The 21,848-nt window shown below is 51.4% G+C and overlaps 1 protein-coding gene across 6 annotated transcripts in view; it reads left to right on the plus strand.

Moving 5' to 3' along the window:
* The window catches only part of NBEAL2 (neurobeachin like 2), a 172,918-nt gene that overhangs the window by 65,280 nt on the left and 85,790 nt on the right, over window positions 1-21,848 (plus strand). For 3 of the 6 annotated variants that reach the window (XM_045003706.1, XM_045003708.1, XM_045003707.1), the window contains exon 3: window positions 9,582-9,746. In XM_045003706.1, the coding sequence (XP_044859641.1) occupies window positions 9,582-9,746 (165 nt within the window). Of the gene's footprint in view, window positions 1-5,828; window positions 6,156-9,581; window positions 9,747-16,561; window positions 16,849-18,545; window positions 18,595-21,848 lie in introns of those variants that run through there. The other 3 variants (XM_045003710.1, XM_045003712.1, XM_045003711.1) reach the window with 3 other exon arrangements.

Raw genomic sequence — 21,848 nt, forward strand, 5'->3', positions numbered from 1 at the left:
AGTGGCCGGCTGAAGCCCTGAAGCATAAGCTTTGGTACATAAGATATAAAGCAGAAGTAAGCCCTGAGGCCGTTGTGCATACTTAGGACTGTCTATATACGTGTACTTACAAAGTCCCCACTACACAGTACCCGACTGCCTTACCATCTTGAATCAGCTTCACACTATAGGAAGACTATGGTGGAGCACAGGCTCAAAGCCAGCTCTTCAGAGTCCCAGGCTGCCTCCCTAACCACTGGGCCATTCAAATTCTGCTGGCGGCGCTAGTTAATCTGAGTTCTGGGGCTGGGAAGAATGTGTCTGGCTCTTATCTCCCTCTGAGCTCAGCTGCAGAGAAATCCCTTTGCTCTCTGGGGCTGGGCTCCACGCTTAGCCTGCTGGATCCTGAGCGAGTCTATTTTTGGAAGGTGGCTGTGTGTGGAGCGGGAGATAGAGCTGTGAGTGGCAGCTCATTGAGCTCTTAGCTCAAGCAGCCGTAATCCCCTGCCAAGGGACGCCGTCTTAAGCCTCTGCCTATCCCAGTCTGGTGAGGGTGTTTTCAGGGGTTTTATCAATGACACTTGGCATGCCCTGTCTTCAGTGCCTCTCCGCTGAGAGGGACATGCCAGCGTGTTTAAATTTGTGCTAGGCCAGAAAGAAGAGGCTTCTGGGCAAAGTCTTATTTGCATAAGTGCCACGCAGCCTTCAATGCACCAGCAACAATGTAAGCCGGGGGCATTTCTGAAGCTTACGTGCTGTCCCACAGTTTCCCAGGACACTGTTTGTTGGCGTACTCCTCTTCCTGTTCCTTGCACCTTCCCCTCCCCCCGGCCTTTGGAGTCGGGCTCGGAGCACAGTCACTCTGCTCTGCTAGCCCTTGTCCTGCGGATGGCAGCAAATTTGATGGCAGTGCTGACAGCCGTGTATTCCGTGGCGGTGCATGCACACCCAGTGCACCGAAGCTGGAGCACTTTGCCTAGCAGTACCCGTAGGGGGAATGCCCGTGCCTTGTGGTCCTCGCTCCTCCCCAAACTATGTAAGGGTGCTGCCACCCCGACCTGCCTCAGTTCCTTCTCACCGCCCACAGCTAGAGTCGGCACTCGGTGTGGTGTGTTCACGTCATGTTTTCAGTCTGTTTTCTGAGGATTTTTTCCCCCCTCTAGTTAATAGTAATTTCAGTTTAGTTAAGTGCGTCTAGAGTACTTGGCTCTCACTGTAGTTCAAGCATTGTTTGGCTTGGGGCCTGTGATTCCCCACCCAAGGTGCTTGTGTCTTGCTGAAGGCCATGTTAAGGAATGGTGCTCCATCTGTAAGTCATTCCAAAAGAGGCCTCGGATGGCCAGAGATGCGTGGCTGACGCATCAAGGCCCTCATCTGATCGGTGGTCGCCTTCAGAACCGGCAGGTGATGTCACTCCACGTTCGGACTCTGCTGTTTCACCCAAGAGGAAGCGGAGTTCTCCCTCCTCTAGCATGTTGAGGAGGAGGTGGTCCCATAAGACTGATCGGAGCTGCTCCAAGGCTCAGGGAGACTCTTCCTCCATTTCTAAGAGTAGTGCTGACTAGTGCCGTACTCTTTCCAGCACACGGGATGGAACAGGTCTGATCAACCGCTCCCCAGTGTCACGTCAGGATCAGCATGGAGAAATCCCCTGTCCAGCTTCAGTTCATGCTAAGCTTATTCAACTGTCTTAGGTTTCATCCTAGGATCCTAAATATCAAATGGAAAGCTTGAATAATCAGAGTGTAGCAATAGGCATATACTACCGACCACCTGAGGAGGATGGTGATATGCTCAGGAGATTAGATTCCAAAACAAACGCCAGCAAAGAGAGCCATCATGGGAAAATGGGAAGGTCCTCTCAGGGACAGTGGAGAGAGGTCATTAGTGGGGTCCCTCAAGGATCTGTACTGGGACCTGTGCTTTCTCAACATAGTCCTAAATTGTCTTGAAAAAGGGGTAAAACGGTTGTGAAGGCCAAGATTATAACAGGATTAAAAAAAACCTAGATAAATTCATCGAGGCTAGGTCCAGTGGTGAGCTGGAGCAGGTTCCCAAGAACCGGTTGCTAAAATTAGACCTCCGTGGAGAACTGGTTGTTAAAGGGCCAGGAGGTGGGCAAAGAACTCTGGTCCGTGGGCCGGACCATCCTGTTGCTCCCAGGATTCCCAGCTGGGGAGGCTGAGGCTCCCCCGGCCCCTCCCCCGCTTCCTCCCAGCTGCAGTGTGGCCAGCCACCGGCACCAGCTGGGCAGCTCAGCTGAGCTCCGGAGTCATCCTGCTGCCACTTTTTGAATGGCCCAGCAAGGTGGGGGTGGGGGCTGCTGCAAGCTCCAGGGCTGGCCAGAGGAGAGGGGAGGGGGCAAGTGGGGCAATTGGCCCAGGCCCTGCAGGGCCCCCCGGCCCCACGAGGATCTCTCCCCGGCCCCTCCCCCCCCCTTAAATCAGAACTTTTTATAGGGAACCGGTTGTTCAGATTTTGGCAGCTCATCACTGGCTAGGTCCATCAATGGCTGTTAGCCAAGATGCTCAGGGATGCACCCCAATGCTCCAGCTGTCCCTAAGCTTTTAAGTGCCAAAAGCTTGGACTGGACTAGAGGGGATGAATAGACAATAAATTGTCCTGTTCTGTTCATTCCCTCTGAAGCATCTGACACTGGCCACTGTCAGAAGACAGGATACTGGGCTAGATGGACCATTGGTCTGACCCAGTATGACCGTTCTTAACATCAATATTGGTCCCTACTCGAAGAATTGAGTTCATTGGGGCCCTGCTAGACTCTACAAGGTTAAGGGTATTTCTGCCAACTGACCAGTTCCAGGCAAATTTGCCACTGATGTGTGGAGCAGCAGTCTGTCCCTTCAACCACAGCCTGCGTATGCCGGAGGTTGCTGATCATATTGCTACTTGCACACAGGTAGTCCAGTCTGACAGACGGTGCTTTCATCCTCTTCAAACGTGGCTGAAGTCGTGCCATCATCTAAACAGTCATCCCACGGGCAGACGGGTCCGACTCACTCCACTGATCCTGGACTCTGTACGGTGGTTAATGGTTCAGTGCAATGTGTGTCAGGGTGTTACTTTCACTGGTCCCCTCCGCCCAGGACTGTAGTCACCAGTGGATCCTTCATAGGTTGGGGAGCACATCTGGGGTTGTTGAAAGTTCAAGGCCTGTAGAAGGAAGCTTCTCTGCATCTCCGTGTAGCAGGGCTGGCTTTAGTGCCAGCTACAGCGGCTGTCAGGCCCTTCGAGATGACATCAGGGACTCAGCAGTTCCATACTCACTCACAATGCCATTGTGACGTATTGGGTGACCCCGACAGGGAGGAGCACACACCAACATGCTGTGTCGGGAGGTGATCAGGCTCTGGCAGTCTTGCATCAGGGAAAACGTTACCCCTGTGGCCGATCACTTACCTGGGATCCAGAATCACCTGGCGGATGGCCTCAGCAGAAACTTCTCCCTGAATCATGAGTGGTCTCTGAAGCCCAGCATCCTGCGGGCCATCTTTGCAGTTTGGGGCATTCTGACGATCGACCTGTTTGCCGTGAAATGCAACAAGAAATGCAGGCTGTACAGCTCTGGAAGGGGTTTCAGTCCAGGCTCCCTGATTGATGCTTTTCACCTGAGCTGGGAACTGGCATTCCTGTATGCTTTTCCTCCAGTGCTGATCATCCCGCCGGTCATTCTCAAGCTGAAATTGGACCTTGCCAAGCTCACTTTCATTGCTCCAGCATGGCCGAAACAATGTTGGTTCTCTGACCTCCTCACGTTTATCAGTTCAGCCTCCCATACCTCTTCTTCACCCCGACCTCCTGACTCAGCGTTATGGTCAAGTTTTGCATCCAGTGTTCAGCTCCCTGCATCTCATGATGTGGATGCTGCCTGGTTAGAGGAGGAATGACGTTTGAGGCAATCTGGCAAAATTTAGAATCATAGAATATCAGGGTTGGAAGAGACCTCAGGAGGTATCTAGTCCAACCCCCTGCTCAAAGCAGGACCAATCCCCAACTAAATCATCCCAGCCAGGGCTTTGTCAAGCCGGGCTTTAAAAACCTCTAAGGATGGAGATTCCACCACCTCCCTAGGCAGGGCTGGCTTTAGGCCTATTCCACCAATTCCCCCGAATCGGGCCCCACGCCTAAGAGGGCCCCGCGCCCAGTGAGAATCCCTTCCCTGGCTAGAGACGCCTTTTTAATTTTTACTCACCTGGCGGCGCTCTGGGTCTTCAGCAGCACTTCGGCGGCGGGTCCTTCGCTCGCTCCGGGTCTTCGGTGGCACTTCGGCGGCAGGTCCTTCAGTGCTGCCGAAGACCTGGAGCGAGTGAAGGACCCGCTGCCGAAGACTCGGAGAACCGCCCAGTGAATACAAGCCCCACATGGTTTTGGTTTTTTTTAGTCATCCCTGCCGGAGCCCTATCGAAACTGTTCGAATTGGGCCCTGCACTTTCTAAAGCCGGCTCTGTCCCTAGGTAACCCATTCCAGTGCTTCACCACCCTCCTAGTGAAATAGTGTTTCCTAATATCCAATCTAGACCTCCCCCACTGCAACTTGAGACCATTACTCCTTGTTCTGTCATCTGCCACCACTGAGAACAGTCGAGCTCCATCCTCTTTGAAACCCCCCTTTCAGGTAGTTGAAAGCAGCTATCAAATCCCCCTCACTCTTCTCTTCTGCAGACTAAACAAGCCCAGTTCTTGCCTAATAGTAGAAAGCCTTCCATCAGAGTGGGCTACTTGGCCAAGTGGAAGCAGTTCTCCATGTGGTCGTTAGCCTAGGGAGTTAAACTGAAGTTGGCTTGTAGCCAGGACATTTTGAAGTACCTGTTACACCTTCAGTCTTCCAGTCTTGCACTTAGTTCGTTGCAAGTCCACTCGGGTGATTTCAGCATTTCATCCACTTATCCATGGAGAGTTGGTGTTTTCGAACTCCATGGCAGAGAGGCTCTGGAAAGGAATCACTCGTCTCTACCTGCCAGTTAAAGAGACGGTTCCTTTGCAGGATCTTGGTATGGTCTTAGCGGCTCTTACGGGCCCTCTGTTCGAGCCTCTGGCAACGTCTTCTCTCTCCGTTTCGTATCAGAAAACACTTTTCTTTCCTCTTGTGGCCATAACATCTGCCAGCGGGAGAGTGAGTTGCAGGCTTTGAGGGTGGCACATCCTTACATGTAATTTTCCAAAGACACAGTAACCCTGCAGCTGCATCCTGAGGTGGTGTTTTTTTTTTAATCTAAAGTGGTTTCTCAGTTTCACTTAAACCAAGATATACATCTCCCAGTGTTTTTTCTCTAAGCCGCATTCAACCCCAGATGAGCAGGATCTTCATACGCTGGATGTCAGGCCAGGTTTGGCTTTTTACCTGGATTGGACTAAACCGTTCTGTTCTTTATGGTGTCTGTTTCATATGCGGACAGAATGAAGGGGCAAGCAGTTTCTGCACAGACAATCTCCAGGTGGATAATAACTTCCTGTATCATGACAGGATTCGGGGCTAGATGGACCTTTGGTCTGACCCTGTATGTCCGTTCTTATGTTTTTAAATGCCAAACTCTGTGGGGCTACATAATCCCCGCAAGTGTCCATAGAGCCCTGATGAAGATGAATGGGATGGTTCACACTTCTCCGAGCTATTGGTTCAGGCTCTCTGCAGATTAAGGCAGGCATTACCCCATCGGTTCACAAGGAGGTTCATATTGGCTAGGGTATCTCATAGCCATGAAGGCTAGAAGCATACTTTTAAAACACAGTGCATCTGGAACAAAATTCTGCAGCAAGGAGGTGAACTCTGGAGCCAAGGCGCATGCTGTGTATTATCGGGATGATGGATTTACCCCACCGAGCTGAGCTTTTGTACTGGAGTTAAGCTGAAAGTCTGTACCTGAGCCAATGTCTCTCCAAGTTCCTACGATCAAAGGCTTTGCCGTCCTTTTGTAACTGCCTGGCAGTGCTGCTGTGTGACGAAGGGCGCCCCGGGCCCCTGAAGAGAGAACTGGACTGGTGGGCACAAATAACCTGCTGGTGCTGCCTGGATGGATGGCAGTGGGGATGGTAAATGGTGGCAGCAGCACGAAACAGGCCAGCTGGCCTGAGGGAGACTCCACCTGATTGTTGCTCCGTTGTCTTGGTCCTGGCATGAATTGTTGCCATGGAGGAAGGGCTGCTGCTGCTCGCATCATGTACGTGTCTCCCACCTCCCTTGCCAAGCAAATGAGCGGCACTGGCATCCAAAGAGCCCGGCTGCTCCTTAGGTCCTGGCCAGGATGTTAAATTGTGACTCCCCTAGATAGAGCTCTGCTGCCTGGGGGTATGGGGAGGTGGAGGGGACAGGGAGACCTGGCCGCGGTTATGCCGTATGTTAATGGGGGAGCTCTGGTGTGGCTCTGAGCCATGGCTGCGGTGGGGGAGATGGAGCAGAGGGCATGCAGAACACCACTGCAGCAAGGGGTAGCTGAAGACATGAGGAGCGCGATGCAACGTGCGATGAAGGTAATGGAAAGGCTTCCACTGACTTCACCGGGCTGTGGCTTGGGCCTAGGCCTGCGGAGGCCAGAACTGGGCATGCAGCTTGTAGGCTGAGTGACTTGCTAGCATGCTTACTGCCCCTGTCCTGCTCATGCCCCCCATGACACCCCACTGAGCCACCCCTAGGACCTTTGCATTGTCCAGACCCCTGCTTTGCAGGTTGTGGGCGTAGCCAGCCAAACCACAGTGCCTGCATGGGAGAGGTGAGGAGGGACTCCCTCCCCTCCCCCCCCGTACTGTGGGGCTTTCACCCAGACCAGGGGCAGTCTCCTGAGGGCACCCATGTCCCTGTACCGATAGGTCACTCACAAGGTGGCCTTGCTTGCTGCCCTTGCCGCCGCCTCCCTGCTTCCAAACGTCCTCAGCTGTCCGTCTCGCTGGGCTGCCTTCCTTTCCCTCGGAGGCTTGGAGAAGCAAGTCTGACATCTCCTCCTCACTTGGTAAATCCTGGTGCCTAGTGCTGTGGTTCCAGGCTCCACATGGTCCATTGGCCTGGACTTGTCTGAGAAGCTGCTTTCTGTCCGGCGAGGGGGAAAAGGGCAGCTGAAGGCACCTGCCCGTGTCGGGAGAGGCTCTTGCTCTCCAGTGCAGTGGCCTGTGTAAGCTTAATACCATGCAGCCTAGACAGTGTGGCACAGACACCACCCCCGGTCTATGGCCTGGCACTAACCGGGGCCTGGGAGTTGTCCTTATCTCCCTCTCCCCAGCACTGTGCCCAAAGCTCACCAGACCCAGTCCACTTCTTTCATATGACATCTGGTGGGTCCCTCTTTACCACCAAAGCCCGTGGTGGCTCTGTCACACAGGGCATTTAGTTTAGTTGTCATGATGAGTGTCCGGTAACCAGATTTCAGTTTTCAAGAGCTCCAGTAAAAGTCAGTCCTGCAGCTGCCCCTGAAGTCAGACAGGCCGTTATTGAGCATTGCTGACATTCCTAGAACTATCCAGTTACCACAGCTCTGAACCCACTGATTCTGGGTCAGCGATCAGGTGCAGTTGTGGGATAGACTGCCATGGGGGACAGGGATGCGTATGTGAGGAAAATATCTTGATAGGTTTCAAATATTGGAATTGGGAAAGGTTCAGAAAAGGGCAACAAAAATTATTAGGGTATGGAACAGCTTCCATATGAGGAGAGATTAATAAGACTGGGACTTTTCAGCTTGGAAAAAAGCCGACTAAGGTGGGATGTGATAGAGGTCTATAAAATCATGACTGCTGTGGAGAAAGTAAATCAGGAAGTGTTGTTTACTCCTTCTCATCACACAAGAACTAGGGGTCACCCAATGAAATTAATAGGCAGCAGGTTTAAAACAAACAAAAGGAAGTGTTTCTTCACACAATGCAGGCAGCCTATGAAACTCATTGCCAGAGGATGTTGTGTGAAGGCCAAGACTGTAACAGGGTTCCTGGAGGACAGGTCTATCAATACCTATTAGCCAGGCTGGGCAGGGAGGGTGTCCCTAGCCTCTGTTTGCCAGAAGCTGGGAATGGGCGGCAGGGGATGGATCACTTGAGGATTCCCTGTTCTGTTCATTCCCTCTGGGGCACCTGGCACTAGCCACTGTCGGCAGACAGGACACTGGGCTGGATGGACCTTTAGGCTGACCCAGTGTGGCCGTTCTTATGTTCAGCTAGAAACAATCGGCTGTGCTGCTGCAGCCCTCACCTGTTAGGTGCGAGCTGGGAGTGTCAGTGCATTGGTGGTGACCATGACAGAGCTGTTCTCTTACCCCTATACAACAAACAAAAGCAGAAATTTCCTTTAGCTGCTGCCTGCTTTGCCCTAGTGTCAGTGACCTACTTCGTGTCTCATTTGCAAATAATAGCCCAGGGCAGGTTTTGCATTGAAGCCGCGCTTGTTTCTGGACAGCAGTCACTCGAAAGAACTGGTTGCTTCTATCCTTCTGGCCATCTTTGTCCCAGTGGGACCCTGGAGACTCCACTTTGGATGAAGCTACACTGGACCAATGCAATCTTATTCTGGAATAAACGTGACCCCACATGGAGTTATTCAGGAATAGCTTTTGTCCTTTAATGTGCCCTCTGCCTTAATCTGAATTAACTTGCACATGTAAACGAGGCCTAACAGAAATGTTTGCCCCAAGCCCACAAGGAGTGACTTCTGTTTCCCTCCCTTTCAAAGCTAGGACATGTTGGCATGGGCTGGAGAAAGATCCCAGTGGTTCAGTAGTCACTGAAACGTAGGAAGGGACCTCAAGAGGTCATTTAGTCCAGTCCTCTGCACGAGTAAACTAGACCAGCCTTGCCACGTTTTTCTAACTTCTCCATAAAAACCTCCAAAGAGCTAGAGTTTGCACAACCTCCCTTGGAAGCGTATTCCAGTCCTTACCTAGTCTTCTAGTTAGGGGCTTTTCCTAATATCTAACCTAAATCTCTCTGCTGCAGATTAAGCCAATTTGCTGCTTGTCCTACCTTCAGTGGACATGGGGAACAGTTGATCACCATCCTCTCTGTATAACCACCCTTGACCCATTTTGAAGACTGTTAACGACTATGTCCAGCCTTCCCGTAGCACTTCTTACCTGTAGGTCTTTGTGTTGGTGCAGAGGTGGGTCAGGATGACTCCCCCGCCTCATGGATGGAGGTGTGTGTGGGGGCGGAGAATGAAGATGACCGAGTAGAAGTGACTCCAAGAGGGGCCATAGCGGGGCAGGACTGGGATTAGAACCCAGGAATTTGTTGCCAACCTCAAGCATTCCAAAAACCACGGGTCGGAGCCACACAAAATCAGGAGACTTAGAATCCAGCACTCATGAGTTTTTCCCGCCAGCTGTCTTTATTATTGAGACCTGGTAGGGGTCACACTTTCAAGCCTCTTCTCTGCCACAACAAGGGCTAGACCCTTTACTTTACTTTTTTTTTTTTAATTAAAGCTGAGATTCTCCTGGAATCCCATGACTCCCAGAGTTGGGGCTTGAAGAAAAACACCAAATATTGTGAGACTCAGGATTAAAAACAGCGCGGTGGCAGCATCTCCACCCTCCCAGAATGCCGAGGCTGGGGGTGCCAGCTCTTAGACTCATTGTTTTGTTCCCTCTCTTCTCCCCCACCCCCAGGCCAGAAGATTCAGTCTCCGAGATCCCGCTGCTGCCACGCGACGTCCTGCATGTGCTGAGCCAACAGCTGGCGCACTGTGTGGCCCAGATTGCCCGCGAGGAGGCGGCCGAGGCGGGCCTTGGCCAGGCGCTCCTGCACGTCAAGTTTTTTATCATCATCTGCAGGTAGGCTGGAGAGTCGAATCATTGCTCTGGTGGAGTCTGAGGGTATGGCTACACTTGCGAGTTGCAGCGCTGGTGGAGGCTTTCCAGCGCTGCAATTAGTAAGTGTCCACACCTGCAGGGCACATCCAGCGCTGCAACTCCCTGGCTGCAGCGCTGGCCGTACACCTGGCTCAGCATGGGGAATAAAGATTGCAGCGCTGGTGCTGCAGCGCTGGTCATCAAGTGTGGCCACACACCAGCGCTGTTATTGGCCTCCAGGGTATTAGCAGATATCCCAGAATGCTTTTATAAATTACTCTCTTTGTTTTGTTATGCAGCCTCTCTTTGTTTTGTTGTGAGCTCCGTTGATCCCGGAGCTGCTTATCTACAAACACAGCTCCTGTTTGCTGTGATCAATCTGTGAACAATCAAATGAGATAATGAGGCAGGCAGGGAGTGAGTGTTTGCTTGACAGAAACGGGGCAGAGGGGAGAGAGGGAGTCCGTTGGCTGCAGGCTGTTTGCAGTTAAGGGTAAGGGGTCGGGAACATGTTCTGATTTTTCAAGGCAGGAAGCTAAACACACAGTGTTGGCTCCAAAAATCCACTCTCTCTCTCTCGCCCGCTCCCTGTCACACTACGCCCCACCCCACCCCCCTCTTTTGAAAAGCACGTTGCTGCCACTTGAACGCTGGGATAGCTGCCCATAATGCATCACTCCCAACAGCACTGCAAATGCTGCAAATGTGGCCACACACCAGTGCTGGCCCTGGACAGCTGGACGACCAGCGCTGCAGATTTGTAAGTGTAGCCATACCCTGAGAGAATGTAGCACCTTCCCGCTTGCAGGCCTCAGGACTGGATCCTGCTTCCCAAGCCCTCCAGAGGCAGGAATGCAGGGCTGGGCCCCAGGATTTTGTATGTACGTGCCCCCAGCAACCCGGGTAGTAAGTAGTGGCTCTTGTTTTCTGACCTCCGAGGCACAGAGAGGCTGAGTGGCGGGTCCAGGCGTCAAACTGGGAGGCAGAGGTAGAGCTGGGAACAGAACCCAGAGCTCCTGGCATGCAGGGCTGTGCTTTGGCCACAATAACCAGGCTCCCTTTTGGTTATCCATAGTGGAAAATGAAACGGAGTTACCCATACAGCTGACCCCTGCCTTAGCCTCGGGCCCAAGGAGGGCTCCCAATCTTAGCTAGCCAGCAAGGAAACCTGAGCCCAGGACCTTGGAGTCAGAGCATGGCGTAGGGTAGAACCGTCAGAGAACGGGGTCACGCAGCGAGTGCGTACAAGCGGTCGGTGCCAAGGCCGGAGAGGCAGAGCGGGGGCTGTGAGGCCGACCTGAGGGCGTGTGAGGTTTTCAGTGGGGCTGGGGAACTGGAGAGGCAGAGGTGGCAGAGTGGCGGGGGGAAGAAGGCGCTCTCACTAATATCTACATCACCGGGGGCAGGGGGGAAGCAGAGAGACGTACTCTGGTAATGAAATAAACCTGTTCGCTCCCTGTCTTCCACACTGACCGGGGTCCTAGTGGGGGGCCAGCTGTGGTCAGTCACTCAGGGTGAACGTCAAAGAAGGGGGCAGCCAAACTCAGCATATTCCAATACTTAGGATGTTTAACCCTTTCTAGCCATGCGTCACACCCCCAACATGAGTTTCGTGTGGAAGGGTGAAATTAGAGCTCCTGGATGCACCTTAAGGACCTTCCAACATTGATATGAGCTGTGTTTTACACTGAATTCTTTGTAAGGCCAAATTATTGATGCCTGATTTGGCCCCAGCCAAAAACTTAGCCCATACTTTGTGCAAGACTTTAGTGATTCCAGGGTTTGGTCTATGTGTTAACAGAGCCATTAATGTTTTTTAAAGAGCACTTACTCTGGCATTCAGCCATGAAGGCTGTGAAGTGTTGTACTTCAGTTTCCCTTTGTGCACAGCAGTTCAAGCTTGTGGTGGTTTTTGTGCTGTGTACAGTTTTTCATGATCAGATACAGACACTAACTGTGAAATATCAGTATCACCAGGCCATTTAACATAGTGTGTTTTATCATGTAATGAAACAGTATAATCATGAAGGCTTTTACAGCATGATGAGTTCTTACATATCACCCCCGACATGTTCAGGGGTTTTCCCCCCAAAACCCTGCACATTGTACGTTTTTACAGTTCTTGCTGTCAGCAACAAGTTAGTTACAGCCACTAGTAATAACATCAGTTTTATCACGTGTACATTTAGAATTATTTTGGTCATGCCAAGCCTTTGGTTTAGACAAATCATTCTTTAGGTCAGCTTGTTCAATATCCCTTTTGAATCTTCGTAGCTTTTTCTTGACCTCAGGGTCTTCCTTAACAGAGGCTTTCAGTTTAATCACTTCCTTGGGGTTTTGGTATTTTAGGGTTAACCGGTGGCTTTTATTTGCAAGGTTTAATCCTTCCCTCCCTCCTTGTCCAGTAGGGTCAGAGGGCATGGCTACACTTGCAGATCTAGAGCGCTTTGAGTTAAACCAGCCTTCGTAGAGCGCAGTAGGGAAGGTGCTGCAGTCTGTCCCCACTGACAGCTGACAGCGCACTGGCGTGGCCACATTAGCAGCTCTTGCAACGGCCACAGAGAGCAGTGCATTGTGGTAGCTGTCCCAGCATGCAGCAAGTAGTTGCATTGTGCTTTTCGAATGTGGGGGTGGGATGGAGTGTGATGGGGAGTGTGTTGGGTGTGTGTGTGTGTGTGTGTATATATGGGGGAGAGAAAGTGGGTTTTTTTGGGGCTGAGAGTGTGTCAGCTTGCTGTCTTGTAAGTTCAGACAACAGCAGACCCCTCCTTCCCCCGACCTCTCTCTCTCACACACAGCATTCCACAGTAATGGTTGCTTTATCTTGGAGCAGATAAGCAGCTGGCTGAACAAATCCAAAGCAATGACAAGAGTGGCCACTTGAAGGGATTCTGGAGGCTGATCAGAGCACAGTAATGCAACATCTCATTCACACTGACGCTGGGGCACTCCAGCGGGGGCGCATCAAACATTATTCCTCTCGCCGAGGTGGAGTACCAGGAGCGCTGTAGCCATGGGGTCAGAGCGCTCTGCGTGCCTTGCCAGTGTGGACGGGTAGTGAACTAGGGGGCCCGGGGCTGCTTTAATGCGCTGTAACTCGCAAGTGTAGCCAAACTCTAAATCTGAACTCTTTTATGTAACATAATCCGTTGGCTGGCTGGGTGCATTCTCTTTGCTAACAGCTCTGCGGAAGTCTTTCTCCCTGCGGCCAGTCAGGTAATTTACATCAACACAGACACTAGCTTGTTTACTGGTTTTCAGATCCTCACACTTGATCAATTCCAAGGCTGGACTCTTGTCTTAAAGAGATTCCATCCATTTTCACTAACAAGTCTCCTGAACAAACTGTTGCTTTCTCTATACAGTGATTCACCCTGAGTTAACTCAATCAAATCACTTCCACACCCATCCATTGCAGCAAACTGCTTGCAAAAACTACTCTGAAGATTTTTCTCTTCAGGAATCTTTCTAAGCAACAACCCATTTTTCACAGAAATTCTTCCCTTACTCTTTTAACTTAGGATTTGCTCTAAAGGAACATTTTCCTGAGCAACAACGGATGCTTTCTGGGTTTCACTTAAATCCAGAATCACCTCTGTCCCATCAGGAGGATAGTCACAAAACCTCCTTTTCAGATAAACTGCTAGACTTCACAGTCCAAGATTAGAAGCATTCTCTTCCTTGTTACAAGTTTCCACACTGTCAGTGGGTAACACAGTTAAATCACCTTCATGCTTTCCTTGTGCCCTGGCTATATCATCACCCTGATCAGACAAGGTTGTCATATCTTTACCCAGCAACACACTAGCAATAGGCCAAATAGAAGCACCAGAATCTCTTGGTCTCTGGGAGCTATTTATGACATTGACTGGATACAACCTAGTTACAAAGTCATCATCCCTAGCAGACACAAATTTAGGACCACTTCCTTCCTGGGCTTTAGTTGTATCCAGAATCAACTCTGGGTCAACTGATAAATTTTCAACCATCATAGGCTGACAGGCTTTTTCTGTTTGCTTTATAGACAGAAAAGAGCTGGAGAAACATTCCCCTTTAACAGACAAACAGCTTGAGATATCCTTTCCTTTGTCCTAGCACACATGGCTATTCACAGCCAACTGCTTGGAGATTGGGGTAGCTCCCTTCATAGGCAAGTCATTACCCCTAACTGACACAGGAACTTTTCCTTCACTGTCACAATTCTCCACATTGGTAACAGGTATGGTGTAGGGATACTCACTTTCCGCTAACCTTGCCTTCCCAAACTGCTGATTAGACAAATCCATCAGCTAAGAAGGCTGCCTCTGCTCATCTAAACTTTCTTTGCCTTTCCCTCCCTTAACAGAGAAACTGCTGGTTTCCACAAATACATCTTATTACACTGACATCACTTTTACCTGGGTCAGACTTACTTTCACAAACTTTACTTGCCAACAATCCATCACTCACCAAGACTGTACCCCTTCCTTCCTCAGTTAGGGCTTTAACCTGATCACCAACTTTAGTTTGCTCTAGAGAAACATTTTCCTGAGCCTTATCTGGTGCCAGATTTGTTCTGAGATACCAGACAGACACTCAAAATTTTTTTCCACATATGCACTGCTTCTTTGCACAGACAAACAGCCATCTTCCTCAGACAAACATTTGGAGAAACCTTCCACAAGCCAATCCTTGCCCCTAATAGACACAGGTTCAGGATTATTTCTTTCCTGTGACTGGTTTATGTCAACCTGACTGAACAAAGCTTTAATATCATCCCCAATCAAAAGATCCTTAGGCAAGAACTTCCTTACACCAGCTATAACTTCGTGTTTAAGAATGGATTCTGGCTCAAGGCACACTTACAGTGAACTCATAGAGGATCACAATATTCACACTCTTATTTGGTAAGTAATCTTCCTCTTTGACAAGATCTGCTTTAACAAGAATGATGTTAGAAGCTGTAATTTGCCCTAAGCAGCTTTTACCATTGACTTTTATGTTCTCTGCACAAATTATGGGGTTACCTTCACCTGAGCTCCCAGTAAAAGCATTTACATAAAAGATGGCAGTGTTGGGGTAAATTTGGTTACACCCAGACAACTGCTTAGAGTCAAACAACAGACCAACATTGTTACAAACTGGATAGATTCTATCCACATCTTTGCTGTTGAGAGGAGCTGGCTGTCCAGGATGATACAGTTCCTGCTGTTCCTTTATTCTCTTGAGTTGGAGCTTAAGTCTGTCCACTTCTGCCTTAGCTTCTAGTTCCTGCAAACAAATATATGCCATTCTTTGTTCATGTTCAAAACCGAGGCGTTCTCTTTCAGCAGCTTCTCCTTCCATATCAGCTATTTTTTGCTTTTGTTTGGGTTCTAACTGCTGGTTTCTTACTGTAAGCATTTTCGCTGGGTCTGCTTTCTTATCCCTGGCAATTAACAGATTTTTCAGTTCCTGCTCTGGAGACCTTTGCTTAAAATACAACAGTCTCTGTAAGCACAATTCTTCCAGGGTTTTCTGTCAGGATCTTGATCATGGGTCATTCACTGTAACTGATTTTTACCCCTTAAATTCTCCAAAATAAAAATTAAATTTTGACAAGCGCGTGGTTCTGATCCAAAAATCCAATTAACGGTGGTAATGTGTATCCAAGCAGCACTATGCCACTGTGACCGGGGTCCCAGTGGGGCCAGCCGTGTTCACTCAGGGTGAACTGCAAAGAATGGGGCAGCCAAACCTCCCAAAAGCTGGTGGATATTCCAATACTTAGATTTACCAGGCCAGCATAAAACAGCATCTTTGTTACCTTACTGGTTACTCAGAAGTCCAAACAACACAGTTCCCTTAAAGTGATCCAGCCTCCGGCCCCCATCTAGGTACCCACACCAAATATGATGAAAATTTCTGTAAATCTCATCATATAAAAGGAAAGGTTCTACCAATCCCAAATGATCAGACACATCACTTCCCAGGTTAATGAATGTTTCAGATTTTACCCAAATTTGCCACAGCCAATTCTTACTAACTAAACTAAAATTTATTAAAAAACACGAGAGAGAGTATGGTTAAAAGATGAATATACATACAGATATGAGTTCAGTTCTTTTAGGTGCAGATTCATAGCAGAGATAGTGAGCTTTGTGGTTGCAAAGATTTCTTTCAGAAATAGGTCATAGTTTATAGTCCAGTGTCCAAATCTCACATTCAGGGCTTACTGGCATAACTGGGACCTCAATCTTGCCACTCAAACTTCCCCTGAAGAAGCTTAAGCAGATCTGAGATGACAGAATCAGGACCCAAGGATCTTGTATACAATTTCATGTCCTCTTTGAGTTGGGAGTTCCAAGGTAATGAGGATGACTTTGAAGGAGGTCCATCACTGGTACTTAGCTATACGAATTAACATAAGGCCATTTGCTTGTTCCTTCCCCATTCATAGATTATTCGCTATACATTTCAGAGAGAGATGAGTACCGAGAGATCCCCTGTTTACGATTCATTTAAATGCTAGGATCTCCTTTTGACCTCTGAATGATCAGAATACAGCATAGACAGGGACTGTTGACCCTACTCATACATATGTAAATACACAAAAACACAAACCACCTCTCCCCACATGTCTTCTGTGGGTTATTTATTTTTCTAGCCATGTGTCACACCCACAAACCAAGCGCCCCCTGCCTGGTTTTGGGGGACCTGATGAGGCAGAGCCCTCTCCCCCAGAGATGTGCTGGGGGGACCCTGTATCCAAGACAGCAGGTCGTACAGTTTCTATCCTCGGTTCTGTTTCCATGGAAACCAATCCACCATCACTTTCAACATCTGTGTTTTAAGCTTGGAAAAAAGACTCTCCCGTCCCTGCTGCCCCTTCCCTCCCCTGCCCCGTCCTCAAAGCGGCCGCATCTCCATTGTGGCTGCCTGCAGACAAGTTTTGGGGACCTCCTCCTTTTCTTAAGGGGCGCCTAGCGTCCCTCACGCCTAGAGCGTAGATTTCCACCTAGTGCCCTGTCTACTGGCTGTGTGTGCTGTAAAACACCACTCGAGGCGGCCTGCCACTGATCATCCCGTGATGAGTAGGACTTTAGCCAGAGGCTGACGCGAGAAGGTAACCTCCCAAGTCTTGCTCCTCTCCACTGCATCCTCCCCGCAAGCCAGAGCTCCCACTACAAGCCCACCTGTGCGTTTCCATTGCTCTGCAGCCTTGGGATTCATGCATTCAGGCAGACGTGCCCGGGCTTTGCAGGGCTTGGAAGCGAGAGAGCCTTAAAGCATGTGGGTCTGAGTTTTCCTCAGTGTGCTGGATTTGGGGTACTGTTGGGAGGGTTCCTGTTTCATCTACCTCAAGCCTAGTTTCAGATCAAAATGAGCCCAGGGCCCCGGCTAGTTCCTGCCTGTGGTCGGTAGCCCTCGGCCCTGGCCTCCCCTTCTCCTTTCAGAGGACGAGCTGGTGGTTTTTATTCTGTTGCTAATTTTTGTGGTGAGACCATCGTGTTCCTTCAACGGTTACCAGGATGTGTGAAGCCTTTAGCTTATTTTCCCGCTATCTAGCCACCCTGGCCTTCTGAAGTGGGGAGGGGGGACGGTCCGACGCCACGTGGGGGTAGGGGAAAGCACCGGGGTCTGTCTCAGTTCTGCTCGAGGCGAGTGAGCAGGAGGTGGGTCCCTGTGCCCAGGAGTCTCGTGGCCAGTTACCAAACATCTGTCTCAGCGCTGGGTGATGATGGGGCGCGGCTTAGCTTTCAGCAGCCTTATCTCCTGGAATTTCAGGGGCCCAGTCACTGCTCGTGTTTTGGGTTGGGAAGGGAGGGATGGCAGAAGCGTGGGGGTGGGGGAGCCAGGGAATGATGAGAGAAGGAAGGAAGGTAGCTAGAGGGGAATGAAGGGTGAATGCAGAGGATATGGTGCTGTCCAGGGGCTTAACCTCCAGACCGCATGGTTCCCCCAACACCAGCCATCCCCACCCCCAACTTTCACTTTGCTGAGATGCTGAAATCTGCCAGGACAACATCGAATGTTGCTGCACCCTTGACATGGCTGGGGGCGGAGGAGGGGCTTTCCCTGGATCAACCCTGCCAGAGCCCTTGATTCTGAGCCAGCCCAAGTCTCTGCTGAGCCAACTTAGGTTGGTTCCCCCACCCGCCCTGTTGACACGTTATTTCTCAGCGACTCCTGCCCAGCTGCGAGGTGCGTGCTGCACTGTCACGTTGCCCTGCTCCCCCGCCTCGCCCGGGAGAGCAGCCCGTCCCGCTTCAGTCCAGCGTCAGGGGTAGGTTCGTGCTGGAGAGATGCTGGAACTCGTTCATCCTTCGAATCCTCCACCTTGCAGAGAGAAACTTGGGCACTAAGCAACACCTGGGGCTTACTCTGATCTCTGCTCTGCTGGGGGTGACTGAGTTGACCCTGGTGTGACCTGAGAGCACAACTGGACTCCCTCCTTTGAGGTGCCCCTGATGTCCTGCCACGTCCTGCTTCGTTCAGGAAACGTCTCCAATTCCCGACCCTCCCTTGCTGCCTGCCTCCCTCCCCCAGCACTTGCAGTCTGCGTGGTTCTTCCTACCCAGGTCCTCCTCTGGTCTTCCATGGCCATAGGATCAAAGCTCCTTGCAATCGTGAATGGGCTGTCAGTGCCCCCAGGAGATAGGCAGTGCTAGTATTCCCCATTATGTACACAGGGAAACTGAGGCACAGAGGGAGTGATTTGGCCATAATCACACACTGTGTCGGTGGCAGAGCCAGGAACAGAACCCCGTCCAGTGTTCTAGCCTCTAGGTCACAAAGGGCCTGGCCCGTCCTTCTGACCCGTCGCGCAGAACATGCTGCAGCAGGTACGGTCCCTGCCTCAGCTCGGCAGGTAATGCAGCACTGAAGTATTTAGCTTCACAGCACCCGTGAGAGGCAGGTGCAGTGTTTACCCATTCTACCCATGGAGCGACTGAGGCACACAAAGTGACTTGGTGAGGCTCCTCCAGCACTTGCCTGGCAGAGCTGGGGGTAGACCCAGGAGTCCTGTCTCCCAGGGCTGCGCGGTAACCCCGAGTCTGTCCCCGCCTCGCTGACAGAGCCTTTGCTAGGGGGATGCAGCTGCTTGTATTGTCAGTTTCTCCCCCACGTCCTCCCCGCAGCAAGAGCGAGGGAGGAGCCACACGCTGGCTCGGGAGGTGGGCAGGTGCTGGGGGGGGCTCCGTTTACTTGCCATCGAAAGGGGAAGTGGAGCAGCCACTTCAGTGCCTCTCTCCTGACTGCGGAGCACTGCAGCTTGTCCCCAGCCTGCTCGCCGGGGCTGCCTGCAGCGCTCAGCGGGAGCCCCGGCGGTGCCGGGGGAGCACATCCAGCTTGCAGGAGAGCAAAGGGGACAGGGCACCGGGAGACGGGCTACGGCGCGGCACGTCTGTCCCCGCTCCGGTGCCCAGGGTGTAAAGATGCCCAGCTAGTCTGTGCTGTCCGCTTGGGCGGATGATGAGAGGAAGGAGGGTCTGTGTTTACAGCACCGGACTAGGCTCTGCCACTGACTCACCGTGTGCCCTGGAAGTCACTTAATTGCTCTGAGCCCTAGTTCCCCATCTGTACAATAGGGTTAGTGACTCTTCCTTCCTCCCACACTCTGCCTTGTTTGTTTAGGTGGCATGTTCTCGGGGTCCATGTATTTGTACAGCACCTAGCACCGTGGGGGCCCCCATCTCGGCTGGGTGTCAAGAGCTGCAGTAATACCAGGAATGGGCTATGAGCAGAGAAGCAGCCCCACTGATGCTCAGAAAGGGGCCTTGCTCCTGAGGCTCCTATCAGACAGCCCTGGTCGTCTTGCTGGGGGATGAATGGAGCTGGCAGCCATCAGGGGAGGGAAGAGACTAATGTGGGGTTTGCCAGGCTGCTTGGGGTTTGCCCTCTTAGCTGCGTGTGGCTAACAGAAGTCACAGGAGTGAAAACCTTGTGCGTTAGATGCAGGTCTAAGCAGGAGGATCTTTAGCATTTGCGCTTCTGTCTTTACATCAGCATTCCTAGTGTCCTCCCTGTTGTAGAGCGGGAAACTGAGGCACCAAGCAGGCAAGCGACTTGCCCAGAGCCACGTACCATGTTGGCAGCGGAACTGAGATTATAACCCAGGTCTCCTGGCTCCCAGTTCCCCTATTCTTAGCAGCTAGATGAGCTTTCAGTAGCTAAAAATGACACTGTGGCAAAGTTTCTCACTTCTCCCTGTCCTGTGGGCTGGTGGTAGGCTGGCTTTGTAGGAGATGGTGACGGTGGGATATTGGTTTTAGGGGATGCTGAATGGCTCTGAACATTACAGATTGCCTTTGGGAGGGGACTCTTAGATAGTGCCCTGGTCACTTCCTGTCTCTCTCTCCTTAGCTTCCTATCATCCCCAGAGATGAAACATGTCCAGTAGGTCTCTTTCAGCCTTTGCGTCCTTCCCTCAGCGCACCCTCAGGATGGGGATGGAGGCTCTTTAGGAGAGAATGCCGATCCCCGAACGTGAGTGCTAACCTGGTCTGAGGATGTGGACAGCTGGAGCGGGAGCTGTCAGGTCCAGCAGCAGGAGCCAGACCCTCACTAGCTCTGATCAGGCTAGCGCGCTGGAAACGGAAGTGTGGTCGCAGCGGCGCAAAGGGCTCGCCCTTCCCCGTACACTCCTGTCTGAGGCGCTGGGCACGTCCTCGCGCCACCTCTGCTCTGCGTCCGTTTTCAGCCCCCTAGCCCGCTCGGCGCTCGCGTGGGTGTGACTCCAGGAGCTGGCGTCGATACGTCCAGCCCGTAGTGCGGACATCCCCGAAGACACAGCACTTGTTTTGTTCTTTCTCCCATTGTAACTTGCAAATCTTTCCGATCCCTGGTCAGTTTAAATGATCGACAAATGAACAAATCAGCATTCCCGTGGCCTTACAAATCTCATTCTTCCACAGTCTAGTACAACCCTCCATTAGAAAATGTTCTTTGCTAGTGATTTCCTCCTCCATTTGGTCCTACCTGTACCCCTTGGTCCGCCCTCAGTGAAGAGCGCTAGCAGCATTACTGTTATGTATTATGGCAGCATGTAGAAGTCCCAGTTGAGATCACAGGCCCATTGCACTAGGAGTTGTGTATGAATCTAGTAAGAGACAGCTCCTGCCCTGAAGAGCTTACAGCATCAATGGAATAGACAGGGGGTGGGAGAAAAGTAATAGTATCCCCATTTTACAGATGGGAAACTGAGGCACGGAGATTTAGGGGCATGCCCAAGGTCTCATAGTGAGTCTGATGTCCCAAGTGTCATGACTGGGGCATGTGCAGTGAGGACTAGTGGATGGAGCTGGAGTCTGGACCCTGAGACCCGGGTCGGGAGCCGGAGTCAAAAGTCAGAGCTGGGCTTAGAAACCAGAGACAGGAGCAAGGTGAAAGAACAGGATCTGTTGTAGCAGCCAGCTGGGGATCTGCGTAGGTGCGCGCACACTCTCCGGGTGTCCTCTCCAGATTTTAGTAGTGCACCGGCGCCTACCAGGCCCTTTGTGGGCGGCACATCCCGTGAGGCTTGGGCCCATGAGGTTCATGGCCCGTCAGTCGCCGTTCTGCCAGAGTGATCAGGTGGCAGTGTGGATGTGTCAGCCGCCCAGGCAGCAGCAGATCCAGCTTCTAGCCTGTGGATCCTCGCGCAGAGTCCCAGTTGTGTGCCTGAACCACAAAGGCCATTGTTCCTGCCAGGGGTTCCTTCTTCCTTACACCGATCACGTGCAATTCTGCTGGCATCCTTCGTCCGCAAGAGACGGTGGGCATTGCGACCTGTGATGTAGATGGTTTGCAGTGTATGTACATGCATGTAGCCGGTTATTCTCTCTTCCTCCCCCCTGCTTAAGTAGTGCCTAGCTGGGTTAAGAGACCTGCAGTTCTTCTTAATCATCTCAGTCAGTCCCTGATCACCTCAACCACTTTCTGGTGAACTCCTTCTGGTTGGGCTGTGAAATAAGACTGGGGGGGGGTCACCCCTCCTTGGATGGCTGTGGAGTCCCTCCTCCACTCCCCCAATACTCCCCCCAGATGCTTCTGCCATTCTCCGCACTCACAGGGGGAGTCCCTTCCATTGCTTTTGAAGAGTTAAGTGCAGCGGTGTCTCCTTTCCACCCCTCCCCTCCCCTT

The sequence above is a fragment of the Mauremys mutica genome, chromosome 2 (assembly GCF_020497125.1).
Source record: "Mauremys mutica isolate MM-2020 ecotype Southern chromosome 2, ASM2049712v1, whole genome shotgun sequence".
Lineage (NCBI taxonomy): Eukaryota > Metazoa > Chordata > Testudines > Geoemydidae > Mauremys > Mauremys mutica.